At 37.7% G+C, this 14,554-nt stretch overlaps 1 protein-coding gene across 1 annotated transcript in view; it reads right to left on the bottom strand.

Annotated features, from left to right (window-relative positions):
• Positions 1-14,554, bottom strand: part of LOC122816350 (scavenger receptor cysteine-rich domain superfamily protein-like) — a 1,565,493-nt gene that overhangs the window by 153,181 nt on the left and 1,397,758 nt on the right. The window contains exon 5 of the mRNA XM_044089094.1: positions 1,153-1,449. Coding sequence (XP_043945029.1) covers positions 1,153-1,449 — 297 coding nt within the window. The remainder of the gene's footprint in view (positions 1-1,152; positions 1,450-14,554) is intronic.

Raw genomic sequence — 14,554 nt, 5'->3', positions numbered from 1 at the left:
CTTATCAAATGAATGTTCCAAGACTTCTTGACATACACTCCTTCCATAACCAAGCAGTTGAAAGGAGGCCATCTTAGCTAATTTCATGCCTACTGCATGTGCTAAAGCAGTTAGGAAATCAAACCTTGCTGAATGTCAGCAAGAGCTGCAGCATGTCATGGTACCTTGGTTTTGGAGGGGTCATTTTCCTCCCCACTGCATCATCATACGAATCATCCACCATGCACCAAATCCAATGATGTCTATTAGCCACCTTCTAACAAACAAGATTGCTGATAGGGCTGGGGCCTTTCATGGATCTTAAGGACATCCTGGAGAACTGGCCGTCAAAATCCATGGGCGGATTATATTTTATAATGTACACCCATTATTACCCCTCTCCATATTGTAATTTCTAAGGGACAGGCATGCAATAAGGACAGGCAGCACTTCACCCTGCCTCTGCAGCAATTCAGCCATATCCCCACCTTATCCCCCTTGAACCATGACTCCCAGTAGTGATGTCCCCAGCCTCTACCAGGGATCATTTCTGGAGATGCCCATAGAACCACCCTCCCAGAATGGATGGTAACTGCCATCCAAATCTGCCACACCATTAGTTGCCTGAGCCACAAATCAAACCTGTATTGGCTAGGACATAGTCAGGTCTTTGTCCCTCTATGCTACCAGACCAGCCCTCTCTCTGTTATTGATGCTTCATGACTTGTGCTGTAAATACTGTGCAAATTGAAGGATGCCTGCTACGATACAATTATAACTTCTGTACAAACTGAAGGATGCCTGCTACTATGTAATTATCTTGTGTCAGTCTGATTTGGAATTGTAATTAGCAGAGCACATATTAAAAATACAAATGCACATAACATGCACATGGCTAACAGTGCTGCACAAAACACAGTGTGCACAGTGCTTGCTAGTATGTGGCCACTATAATTATAACACCCTCAGTTTTTTGAAGCATTTCTTAAAATAAGACTGGCTAATGAAACATAACAGCAGATTTTCTAGCTAACCAAATAAGCAGATTGTGGTCAGGTTAAAATCTGAATTCTTATTTTTTTAACGATTGCTACAGAAATAATACTTCTCCCTAATCAAGGAAAAAAACTATATATATGCATAGAAATGATGACATTTAATGCAATAACTTACTTGTCACTTTTACTTGAAGAATTTCACTTAATGGAGATACAAAATGTCTTCCTTGTATGTGGGAATGATACTGGCAAGTGTAGTTTCCGGAAAAGCTCTCATTGATGACACTGACTGATAATATTGCAGTTTGATTTGATAAATCAGATGAATTAAGTAGTACGGCATCATTGAGAAACAGGAAAAAGCTTTGGACGGGGTACTTCACTGGAGCTGTGCAATTTATTTTCAGAACTGTTCCCTTTTCCACTTCTTCATTTTCAGCATCAGTGGAAATTAAGGGCTGTAAAAGGGTGACTGAAATGCAAACAAACACATCATAATTAGGGTTTTCAACTTAGAATAAGCATAATTAAAATGATGCATCTTTTATTGTAACATTTATGTATAAAATTATGTTAATGTCCTTAGCTTTGTTTAAAAAATATAACTAGCATTTTCTACTGACATGAATATATGAATGTACCTGGATTACCAAATAATCCCTAGGATTCACTAACATCTTCACTGCTCATGCCAATTGTCTAACATGGGTTGCTAAATTAGCACAGCAGCAGAAAATGTGATTCAGAGGCAGGTATTGCCACAATTCGAAACAACTCATTATTCATTTATTACCATATCACTGACTCAGTCACTACTAGACTTGACCATGCAGATGTTCTCCATTGTGTCCCAGGCACAGCATTAGCAGAGGAACCCTCTGCACTCTCAAACCCACACATTCAGTCACTGATGTCCACACAAACATATACACACATGCGCACACACACACACACACACACACACACACACACACACACACACACACACACACACACACACACAAACACATGCACATAAGCACACGCACATGCATACACACACACACATACGAACAAACACACACACCACACACACACACACACGCACACACACACACACACACACACACACACACACACACACACACACACACACACACACACACACACACACACACACACACACACACACACACACACACACACACACACACACACGCGCACACAGACTGTCAGGCATTCGCACATGGATTCATGTTGATCAAGCAGCAACTCTATCATCAAATGCCATTTGATCAAAAAAAAGTTTGAAACAGCTAAGTGAACCTCAAGGGTAATTTTCCCTGCTGGGGGCAAGCTCCGCATACCCCCCATGTGAGCGAACAACCCTCACAACACCCAAACATAAATATAACCACTCCAAGGTCACACAGCAGGGAACCAAAAAGAGAACTCTATTGTTGGTGAAAGTTGTTTCATCAAATTTCCTCAATCTTACTACACTCACTAAATATGCTTTATATTGACTGACATGTTCATGTGCACATATACTCATTAAAAAATACTTCCTACACTCACAGAATACTTACTCACCTACACATATTCCAACACAAACACCCTTCACACACAATGCACACTCTCACATCCAGAGTAATTATTCTCTACATAACTCCCATTGTATGATCACCCAAGCAGGCACGTGCACACACAAACATATACATGCACACACACACACACACACACACACACACACACACACACACACACACACACACACACACACACACACACAAATACACACACATAAACATATTCATACAACGTATCTATGACCTACAGGTAATCAAACACGTATCCACACATATGTACACAGAATCACACCTTCCCATGCTTTCACTAAGCTTGCCTGCCCTGAAAGTATTTTTGTAGGAATGAATGCATGATCATTTTGTTTTTAAGGCAGTTCCTTTTTCCTCCTAGATTAACATTTTATTCAAAGAATCAGGAGATATGGGCAGAACATACAGCTAATTGGTATTAGCCACTCCCCAGAACTGCTGATTTAGCATGCAGATTCACCCTCAAAATCAGTTTCTGCACTGAAGTCTCATTGAGTGTGTGGGGGGCCTCATTGGTAGAGCAGTCTCTGAATTCTAAAGGGTTATTATGATATACCGACCTTCTGAACTATGGATTTCTCATCATGCTAAGCCTTTTTGTATCCCAGGGAATGACTAAATTAAGTGTTATTATTTTTTTTTAATTTTTTAATATTTCCCATTAATTCGAAGAAACTTGGATGGCCTGTGACTGACCAAGTTTGCAGACGATTGCAAACTGGGAGCAGTCCCCCAATAATATTAAAATACTGCAGCAGGGTTAATGCAGACAAACATTTGATACCAAAGCCATGGATTAAAGCTAATTGCAAAAAAATGCATTATTATTCCCATTGGGAAAGCTGAAATCCCTGTTAATGACATTATAGACAGCAGCCCCTAAGTGCAGACACAGTGGTACATGATGGTACATATATAATCAAAAGTGATTAGTACTTATTTGTTCATTTGGACTTCTGGATTTAATAAAATACAACAAATATATATTTATAATCTCATCTCTCCTTCTCATACCCAAATTAATTTAGTTGTCTTATCCATTGCTACTCTTACCATCTTCTCGTTGGGAAAAAAACACAATCCCTATAATTCATAGATCTCCATATGACTGACTTTCACTATGGAATTTTATTAATCTTATTAATTCTCTATTCTTTGATAAGCTCTATTCTAGTTAAATACTGAAGGAAAGTCTAGTGGTTCTTATATTTACAAGGCTAGGAATTTTGTGAATTCCATTTATTTAATATAATTATTCTCTTTGGTTTATTACTATTTTTACTTTTATCATGCCCAAAATATTTGTTTTCAACTCTGCAAAAAATACATGAGGTATAATTATACAATATTTGGTTAGACTGACTTATGTGGATGATTATACTATTGGCTGAACATATTTTATAGATGGATTTAACTTCGTCTTTGAATGTCAGTGGTTTAAATAATCCAAGGAAAAGGTCTATAGAAGACCATTTGGAAAGGAATTAATTAAAATGGCAGTTAGTTTTAAATGCTTGTAACCACCCTGGTTTGAATGATTTTTGTGCTATCAGTTCTCTTTTGAAACTGAAGTTTTATGGCACGTAATGGATTAATGCATCAAGTTGTTTTAGGTAAATGTATTGGTGAAATTGTAAAGGGATTTTCTACAAGGGGTATAAATGGGTTTGTTTTTTAATTTTAATATAGTTCTGATGAAGTTCTTATGAATGAAAGCACTTAACCATTAAAGAATTCTCGGTTTTGGAAGTGGTTTGTTGTTTTTTTGTGGTTCCAAGTTTGTTCTACTGGTGGAGTTTTTGATGTCTTCCAATACCACCAATGAACTCAATCCAGGGTTTTCTGGACAACCTACACCAAAGAAGGATTTATCAACTTTGCTGCTTGAAGTCAGCCAACACCTTGCTATACATGCCCTTTCTCCAGCTGGTGAGAATATGGACATCAGTGCTTGAGCAGACCCGCTGGGTTTACCCCTTACTCAGTTATCAAACAGGAATATTTCCATTTCCCATGCAAATGCATCTAGTAACATTGCACATGGTGCTGTGTGTGAACAGTATGATTGGAAGGTAAATAATTTCAATTTTAATAGTGAAACAAATCATTCCCATACAGTTAATAACTCGTCTGGTCCCACATGTCTTTGGCAGAGCAGTTAAAGAAGTTTGAACATTTGTTAGTTGAGTACAAGACACTACACTTAGATAACACTTATTTACTTAAAAACATCGAGAGGAGACAGGTTCCCAAAGGACTGCGCATATGGCGTTATCCTAATGGCATCAATGTTAATGATGAATTCATGCGTGAATTACACACCTTATTTGATAAAACCGGCTGTGATTTAATGCGTTTCATTGTCAAATACAACAACATGGGGTTAGAGAATTTGGACCATGACTTAAATTTGCTGAATAGAAACATTTGTGATGATTTGTTATTTGAGCAGTACACACCTCAGTTCAACAACATTATTTCTGCTGTTGATATCTATTGTTCCAAGAATTTGGAATGGAAAACAAAAAAATTGCAGAGGGACTTTGATGCATATACAAACAACAGGGCAACCCTTTACCATCAAGTCCTCAAAATACAAGGACCATTCAATCAGCTGGAAATGAGCATGACGTCAGTACAAACGCCTCCGTTGTTTCAAATGTGGCTGCCCCTTTAGAGATGGAGGGCGCAGGTTGGATCGGTTACAGAACCAACGGAATCATTGGTCTTCATAGCAACAACAAAATTCAAGGAATACATATGTCCAACAGGGTTCACGACCAAAGAGGAGCAACAACTACTACAGAAGGTAGCTGTGGAACCGAATTTGAATAAAACAGAGTGGACAGAAGTTTTTAACTTTTTTGCACATACTGATGATTCTAGGGCAACAGACTCTGGTGTAATAGTATAGCAATAACCCACGCCTGGGTGTGGGTAATGCTAAGTACCCGGTGAAGCCCGAGGGACCAAAAAGCCAACGATGGTAAATAGCATTACCCACACCCAGAAGTGTATTATTACTATTAACATGACATTATTTAAGAAAAGAAACTATTCCTTTTCTTAAATAATGGCATAGTATAATGCCTGTTTGCTGCCCTTCCGCAGATGCCTGGCATCCGGCAGTTCTGATGTACTGAGCCTAGTACATCAGAGCTAATGAAAAGTAACGGAGAAAGCAAGATCTCCGTTGCTTTTTAGTTTAAGCTATGTTAAATGAGTTTAACATGGCGAGACAGTTTTAAAATAAGCAACGGAGATGTCCGTTGCTTATTTTAAAATTGTCTATGTTAAACTCATTTAACATAGCTAAAAAAAACGGAGATCTTGCTTTCTCTCTGCTTTTAGAACACTGTCTCGCTATGTTAAATGGGTTTAACATAAGCGAGACAGCTTTAAAATAAGCAACGGAGATCTCCATTGCTTATTTTAAAGCTGTCTCGCTATGTTAAACCCATTTAACATAGCGAGACAGTGTTTTAAAAAACGAGTTATACTAATGGAAAAATGTCCGGGCAACCGGACCTTTTTCCATTAACAAACCAAAACAGGAACTGCAACAGTACTTGAAACAAAAAAACGCCAAGCAGATAACAAAGATAGTCCACTCGCCACCACAAGCAATGGTCCCAAAAACTGCAGTCCAATCCACTTGTAGTTAAAAACACTTTATTCGGATAAAACAAATGTAGATGCCTAAACGCCTTAAAGTCAAAAACACCCACTGCGTTTTCGTCAACTTCTTTGACTTCCTCAGAAACAATTCACTAGTCAATTAGAATACATTTATATATCCTCAGTCATCAATCAATTTAACAATTAATCCTGTCAAATTGAAAAAAGTTTTAAAGGAATAAGGTCACATTTTCTTTAAGTCCATTGCCATAACCCTGAATGAATACTTAAATCCATAGTTACTATTACTATAATTTCCTCATAAAACTCATATATATTCCAATGGACATATTTAAAAAGCTGTTTAAAAATTATTAAAAAATGAACATGGATAAATACACTTAAAGATGAGAATAATATAGGAATGAGAAAAAAGTAGTGCGTGTGCAGAAGGTGTTATGTGGACCCAAGGAATTGTCAAACCATTCTTAAAAAATAAAATATTAAAAAATAGGCTACGTATTGTATAATAAATATACATGAATATAAAAAACACACAGTTTAAAAATATAAATATTAAGCTGATATTGTGGAAATAAAGATTAATTAATTAAGATATTAGCACAAAAGCCTTTAAAACTTTCTATTCAGATATATAAGGGTTGTGGACCTGTTGCTCTTGATTATGGGGGCCTCTGGTGGCCAAAAGTAATAAATGCATCATATATCATTTGACAGCTTAGCTACTCTCAATTTTAACAAAGGCTTAATGGATATATGTTCATTAAGCCCCGGATACTTATCCGCACTTAAAGTTACTTGCCACCATAGTTCCCTATACTCAATTGTAGTCTCCCATGGTCCTCCTCGAATGTCTTGCTTTATATGTTCCATAACCATAAACTTAAACTTGTACTCCTTACATGTTTTGCTATGCTTATACAGTGCGTTACTTTCTTTCATGGTGGTTATATCATATATATGTTCGTAAATCCTTTTTCTTAGGGCTCTTTCTGATTTCCCAACATAGAAAGCGCCACACTTTTCACAATATGCAAGGTACACTATCCCTTTAGTGTCACAGTTAAAATAATCCTTACTGACTATCATTTTATTCCTACTTGCAATATTTTAAAGCTGTCTCGCTATGTTAAACCCATTTAACATAGCGAGACAGTGTTTTAAAAAAACGAGTTATACTAATGGAAAAAAGTCCGGGCGACCGGACCTTTTTCCATTAGTATAACTCGATTTACAACGGGCACGCTGGCCAATCAGCGTGCACGTTTTGGGGGGATCATGGTATAATAGAAGTTAGTCCATTCACCTTTTCATATGAGATTAAAGTGGAGCAGCAAATGTCATTTGAAACAACTGGTGAGTCAAACATACTAAATTTTGAACCGGATATCGCTGTTAACCCTTTTCATGTAGTAGATGGGTCTAGAGAAGTGTGTGTTGATGAAACAACTGGAAGAATTTCATTTCCCATGTTAACTATCATCGTAAATGATACCAGTGATTATAAATTATATAACTACTCCAGTAAATCTTTGAACACTGGTCATGCTAATTTTTTTATCGAAGGGAATGACATTTGTACCAACCAAATGGGCTAGTATTTTTCAGACTTTGTGTGATTTAAAACTTTACAGTCATGACTCAAGACAAATGGGTACAGTCCATCATTTCGAAGGCTATTCCCTTTCTTCGCTTTCCAAATCAGTCAAAAATCCCTTCCAGATGTTCCACCCTCAAAGGGATATAGCAGCTTTGGAAATTTCAAAACTGCTTGCAAAAGAGCAATTCAGCCAGTGTCAGCAGACCAACAAGGAGCCGGAATCTACTCAAGGTTCTTTTTAGTTCCAAAGAAAACAGGGGACTGGAGACCAATTTTGGATCTCAGTATCTTGAACAGATCAGTCAAGAAAACAAGATTTCGGATGGTCACGCTGCAATCCATTCTTCCCCTGTTGGGAAAAGGAAACTGGATGTGCTCTATAGACCTTCAGGACGCTGCATACTATCACATAAAATGAACAGACGCCCAGAAGATTCCTCCGCTTCAGGCTGGGAACCAGTCATTTTCAATTCAGGGCCCTGCCCTTTGGTCTCACCACTGCCCCCCGGGTGTTTACCAAATGCATGGCAGTGGTAGCTTCTCACCTGAGACGACAAGGATTCCAGGTGTTTCCATATTTGGACGACTGGCTCCTCACAGCTCCCACCAAGCATCTCCTTCTGATGGCCAGAGATTACACTTTTCGTGATTTGTCAAAACTGGGCATATTTCAATAAATTGCAAAAGTCTGTTTTGTCGCCTTGTCGCACTATTACCTACATAGGCTAAATTTAGATACACTGTAAACATGTCTGCAACACTAACAACCAAAGAGATATCAGACATTCACAAGATTGGTGTCACTTCTTCTCAACAACAACAGAGCCAAAGCCAGGTTAGTTCTAAAGGTGTTGGGAATCATGGCAGCGCCATACCTCTCCCATTGGCCAGATACCACATGCGGATCCTTCAGTGGATGCTCTTTTCTCAATGGTCATACCAGGAACTTCCAATGTCTCACACCATTATGATCACGCAAGCGTGCAAAAAGCATCTCATGTGGTGGATGTCTTCCCCCCAGCTCCTGTTGGGGAGACCATTTGTTCCACCTCCTCCGGTTGCTACTCTGACAACGGATGCCTCCCTGATCGGGTGGGGGGGGCATTATCAGGGCAGGACAGTCCAGGGCACATGGCAACCAAACGAATGCCACTTGCACATAAATGTTCTGGAGATGAGAGCAGTGCTTTTAGCGTTGCAAGCCCTTCAAGACTCTCTTCCCTTGGGAACGATTGCAATCCAGACAGACAATATGTCTGTAGTGTGGTACATCAACAAACAAGGCGGAACCAGATCATACCCCCTGTGTCGAAGCACTCAGACTGTGGCAATGGGCGATTTCTTCTCAGCGTTTACTGATAGCAACGCACATCCCCGGGAAGTCCAATCACATTGCGGACAAGTTGAGCAGAGCTATTCTCATGCCTCACGAGTGGTCTCTGAAAGACTCTGTAGTGAGAGAGATTTCTCAAGTGGGGTCAGCCTTGCTGCGATCTTTTGCTACTCCCCAAAACAGCAAGTGCAGAGAATTATTTCACTCTATTCCCTTTACCAGGCCAACCCAGCAGGGACGCTAGTCCAAGTTTGGCCCCGGGACTTCTGTATGCATTTCCTCCTTCCCACTGATCTCTCAAGTAATACAGAAAGCTATCGCTCAGAAGGCCTCATTGATCCTCATTGCTCCTTACTGGCCTCGACAAGTGTGTGGTTCCCCTTTCTACATCGATTTCTTTTTGGAGACCGTGGAATCTGGACCTAGTTCCAGATCTTTTGATCCATCAGTCGGGTCAGTTTCATCGCCCCTCCCTCTCTGAACCTCACTGCTTGGTTCCTCCACTTCCAACCGTAGCCAGGGCTTCCTCAATTATCTCACTCTGTTAGAGATATTTTGATAGCTTCCCATAAATCTTCCACTGAAAGATTTATTTGAGTAAGTGGAAACGCTTCTTATATTGGGCACAAGGAAAGGACATAGATCCTTTCACCGCTTCCATCCAACTAGTCCTTGATTTTCTAGCTGAACTCTTCCATGCAGGTTCATCTCCATCTACTCTTAAAGGTTCAATTGGCAGCTATTTCTAATTTCCATGTGGGTATTTCTGAATCTGCCCTAATGTCCCACAAACTCTGCAAAGCCTTTTTGAAAGGAGTTTTTCTTCTCAGACCTCCTATAAGAAATCCTCCTTCTCCTTGGGACCTAAATTTAGTTCTTGCTTCTTTGATTCTTTCCCCTTTCGAACCTGCAGCTTCATGTTCCTTAAAATTATTATCATGGAAAACTCTCTTTCTGGTGGCTATTACATCAGCTAGAAGAATTTCAGAACTTCAAGCACTCAGTTGTCGTCTCCTTACCTTGTATTTCATAAGGACAGAGTTTCCTTAACTAACCCGTCCCTTTTTGCCTAAGGTGGTTTCAACATCAAATCTAAACCAATGCATTGACCTCCCTGTCTTTTTTCCAGTATTCCAAATAGGTCTGAACAAAAATTACACTACCTGGATGTTCATCGTCAATTAAGGTACTACTTTGGATAGAACAAACAATTCAGAAAATCTGATCAGCTGTTTGTCTCCTATGGAAAGCAGAAAGGGACTTTCAGTTTCAAAGGTATCATTATCCAGATGGCTAACATCTCTGATTACCCTTTGTTTATGAAATTAGACACCAAAAGCTGCCTAATAAACCTAAAGCCCATTCCACCAGAGCTTTGGCTACTTCTTCTAGCCTTCCAAGACAGACTGCCTATTGACACCATTTGTGCAGCGGCTACTTGGGCTACTCCTCACACTTTTATTTCCCATTATAAGTTGGATTTAGCTTCTAGGCATAGAGCTAATTTTTGTTCCACTGTTCTCAGGAGTCTGTTCCGTTAGGCCACCCGGGACAAGGTGCTAGGACGCTGTCCCATCCAGCAAGAATGAATGAAGGCTAGATAGACAACTTAACATATAGAAGTTATGTTCTTACCATAACGCTCCATGTTAGTTGTCTTCTTCTCGCCTTCTTCTTGGCCCCACCCTCCTTCCCCCTGGCCTGGACAGACCTAGAGGAGTTGTGATCGTGACCTCTCTTTCTACCACCTCTTTCTTAGCCATATGCTATTAGGCATATCTCTTGTTTCAGGATGTAGGTCACCCTTCTTCTTCCTGTTGTTAGAGGTGGACTCTGTTATAGCTATTCTGTTTTATATTGTTACTATCATAAGCTGGGGTTAGCTTACAAACGAGATCTGAGGTAACTCTCGCCTAGCATTGTGGGATATAAGGAGCCTCGAGCCGGGTGGAACCAACTCTCGAGCTTTTAGAGTGTGGAGGGTCGGCTCCGAACCCATCCAGCAAGAAGAAGGCGAGAAGAAGACAACTAACATGGAACGTTATGGTAAGAACATAACTTCTATTTTTTGACTTTTTTGCACATACTGATGATTCTAGGGCAACAGACTCTGGTGTAATAGTAGAAGTTAGTCCATTCACCTTTTCATATGAGATTGAAGTGGAGCAGCAAATGTCATTTGAAACAACTGGTGAGTCAAACATACTAAATTTTGAACCGGATATCGCTGTTAACCCTTTTCATGCAGTAGATGGGTCTAGAGAAGTGTGTGTTGATGAAACAACTGGAAGAATTTCATTTCCCATGTTAACTATCATCGTAAATGATACCGGTGATTATAAATTATATAACTACTCCAGTAAATCTTTGAACACTGGTCATGCTAATTTTTTATCGAAGGGAATGACATTTGTACCAGCCAAATGGGCTAGTATTTTTCAGACTTTGTGTGATTTAAAACTTTACAGTCGCAAATTGAATTTCAACATGATATTTCCTAATACAACTGTGAATAATGTGTTTAGCAATGATAGATTACATTGTGCTAGTACATTTAATCCCCCTTTAAATCCCTTTTTACAGACCTTTGAGAAATTATGTGAGAGTGCGATAAGACATATTCTAGATAAGAAATATATAAATACATATCACAATGTTTCTACAGAGGAAATGATCATTTTAAATGAAGTTATTTATGATCGTAGTATAAGGGTTATGAAACCGGGGTGGGGTTGTCATTATGGATATGGTTGATTATAGCAATAATATGAATTTCCTATTATTTAGTGACAAATTTACACAACATTGATTTATTACTGAATGATATGTTAATGCAGAGTGAGATTATGAAAAAAGATTATGATTTCACATATAATGATAAACCAGCTTTGGCTAGTGTGTTTGGTATACCCAAAATACATAAAGGCCTAAATAATTTACCTTTCAGGCCCATAGTTGATGGTTCTAGGAGCAAAACTTATTTTATAGCCCAGTAGATCGATGAACATGTAAAAAGTGGCTTGACGAAATATCCACATGTATGCAAATATTTGTGGCATTTTTACAATTGATTAATGATAGTCATATGTTGCAACTGAGATATTTGTGACAATTGATGTCCATGTCTTGTTTTCTATTATACCTCAGGACATAGGGGTCTTGTGGTTTGAGCAACAGTTGTTCAGTACAAATTCTTTAAGTAATACCACCATTAATGCCTGTGTTACACTAATGGAAACAGTGGTAAAAATAATTTTATTTATTTTGAGGGACAAACTTATAGGCAGGTAACTGGTGTTGCAATGGGTGCTGCATGTGCCCCCAGTTTTGCCAATTATGTCATGAGTAAATTGGAGAATGATTACATCTGCTCCAGCCATTATGCAGAGTGTTGGTCACTTTACATCAGATTTTTGGATGATGTTTTCATTTTTTGGATTGACACTATTGAAAAGTTGAAAGAATTCTTGGGGTATATTAATAATACAGTTGATTTTCTAAAATCTTCTTTCAACTATGACACATATAACATTTCTTTCTTAGATGTGGAGATTGGGAAGGATACATTAAATAATTGTTTTTATTCCAGAATTTTCCATAAACCAACCTTTTCCAACACATATTTACACTACTCTAGTTGGCATCCAAAGCACCAGAAAAAATCAATAGTTAAAGGTCAGCTAGTACATATGGCTAGGATGGTGTCTAATTTGGATGGGTTTCATATAGAATGCAAGATATGTTTTTAAAAAGAGGGCATCCCCCAAACCTTTCTGGATGACATTTTAAATGAGGTGGTAAATAAAAGGATTAATGGAGTGTATAGTCCTATTTTGGGACCACCTACAGAAAATAATATTAATACATACATTTCACAGCAGGAAGGTAGTATTACACATAATTACAAAATAGCTTTATTACAACATTCACAGTGGATAGTTATCATATATATGAAGTGTTAAGCAAAAACTGGAACATTGTTTTCACTGACACTGAGCTCATTGAGAAATTAGGTGTTAGACCAGTCATAGTACATAAAACGGAAATTTCATAAAAAATATTTTAGAAAAAAGACATGTTGAGGGGACCAGTTGTATAGTTGGCACTAGGAAATGTGGCCATTGTTCTATTTGTCAATATGTTAATACCAGTGATTCATTCGCTATCAATGGCCACACTTATTACATTACATGTCGGTTCACTTGCAACACTGTTGGTATAGCTTATTTAGCTCAGTGTAATTCTTGTACAGCTTTTTATGTAGGTAAGAGTAAGAAACATTTTAAAATACGGGTGTATGAGTATATTTTAGACATGAGAAATCAAAGGAGCACAAATGCTTTGTACAGACATGTTGAATGACTTACAAACCATACCTTTAATTTTATGATTTTAGAACAAATTAAAATGGACGGACAAGGGTGGTTTATAGAAGAGCATTTGGAAAGGAATGAATTAAAATGGCATTTGATTTTAAATGCTTGTAATGACCCTGATTTGAATGATTTTTATTCTATCAGTTCTCTTTTGAAATTGACGTTTTATGGCATGTAATGGGTTAATACATCAAGTTGTTTTAGCTAAATGTATTGGTGAAATTGTAATGTGATTTTTTAAAAGGAGTATAAATGGATGTGTTTTTTAATTTTAATATGGTTTGATGAAGTTCTTATGAATGAAAGCGCTTAACCATTAAAGAATTCTCTGTTTTGGAAGTGGGCCATTGTTTTTTTGTGGTTCCAAGTTTGTTCTACTGGTGGAGTTTATGATGTGTTCAAGTTATATTCCTTTAAGCAACACACTTTAAATATGCATTTAATAATGTATGAATTCCCACTATTTATTCAATTTTGCATAATCCTCATTTAAAAGCAATAGAAGAAAAGAAAATATACCAGAATGTTGGAGATGTAAAACACATTGTTATGCTAATTGGTCACATATGTTCTATGATTGTTATACTATATGTAAATTTTGGGAAAAAGTGTAAAATTTCCTTAAAACATTATGGTCTAATTCATTCAATATAGCAACATAGATGCTTTTGTGTAACTGTCTGGAAATAAAAAAACTCAAAAAAAGACCTTTATTATCTAACCTGGACAATTCTTACTGTGGCCAGAAAAGCAATTACAATAAATTGGAAGAATCCTTCAGAATTGACATTTGAAGAATTTCTTATATTCTTTAAAGACACTGCTACAAAAGAAGCAACAACTAAAAAGAATATATTTTTCCTAATAATTTTAAGAATAATCCTTAGTTGAAAGTATTAGCAGTCATTGAAATTTTTTCATCTTAGCTATGCTTATATTAATTGATATTTAAAATGTCATTTCTGGCTTATGTTATTTAAAACATTCGTCTCAGACCTTTTGTATATATTGTGAATAGTTTATCTGTCCCT

This window comes from Protopterus annectens, chromosome 1.part1, assembly GCF_019279795.1.
Source record: "Protopterus annectens isolate FY-2018-M chromosome 1.part1, PAN1.0, whole genome shotgun sequence".
NCBI lineage: Eukaryota > Metazoa > Chordata > Ceratodontiformes > Protopteridae > Protopterus > Protopterus annectens.
Note: the sequence above shows the minus strand (reverse complement) of the source record. Positions and strands in the feature narration are given on the sequence as shown.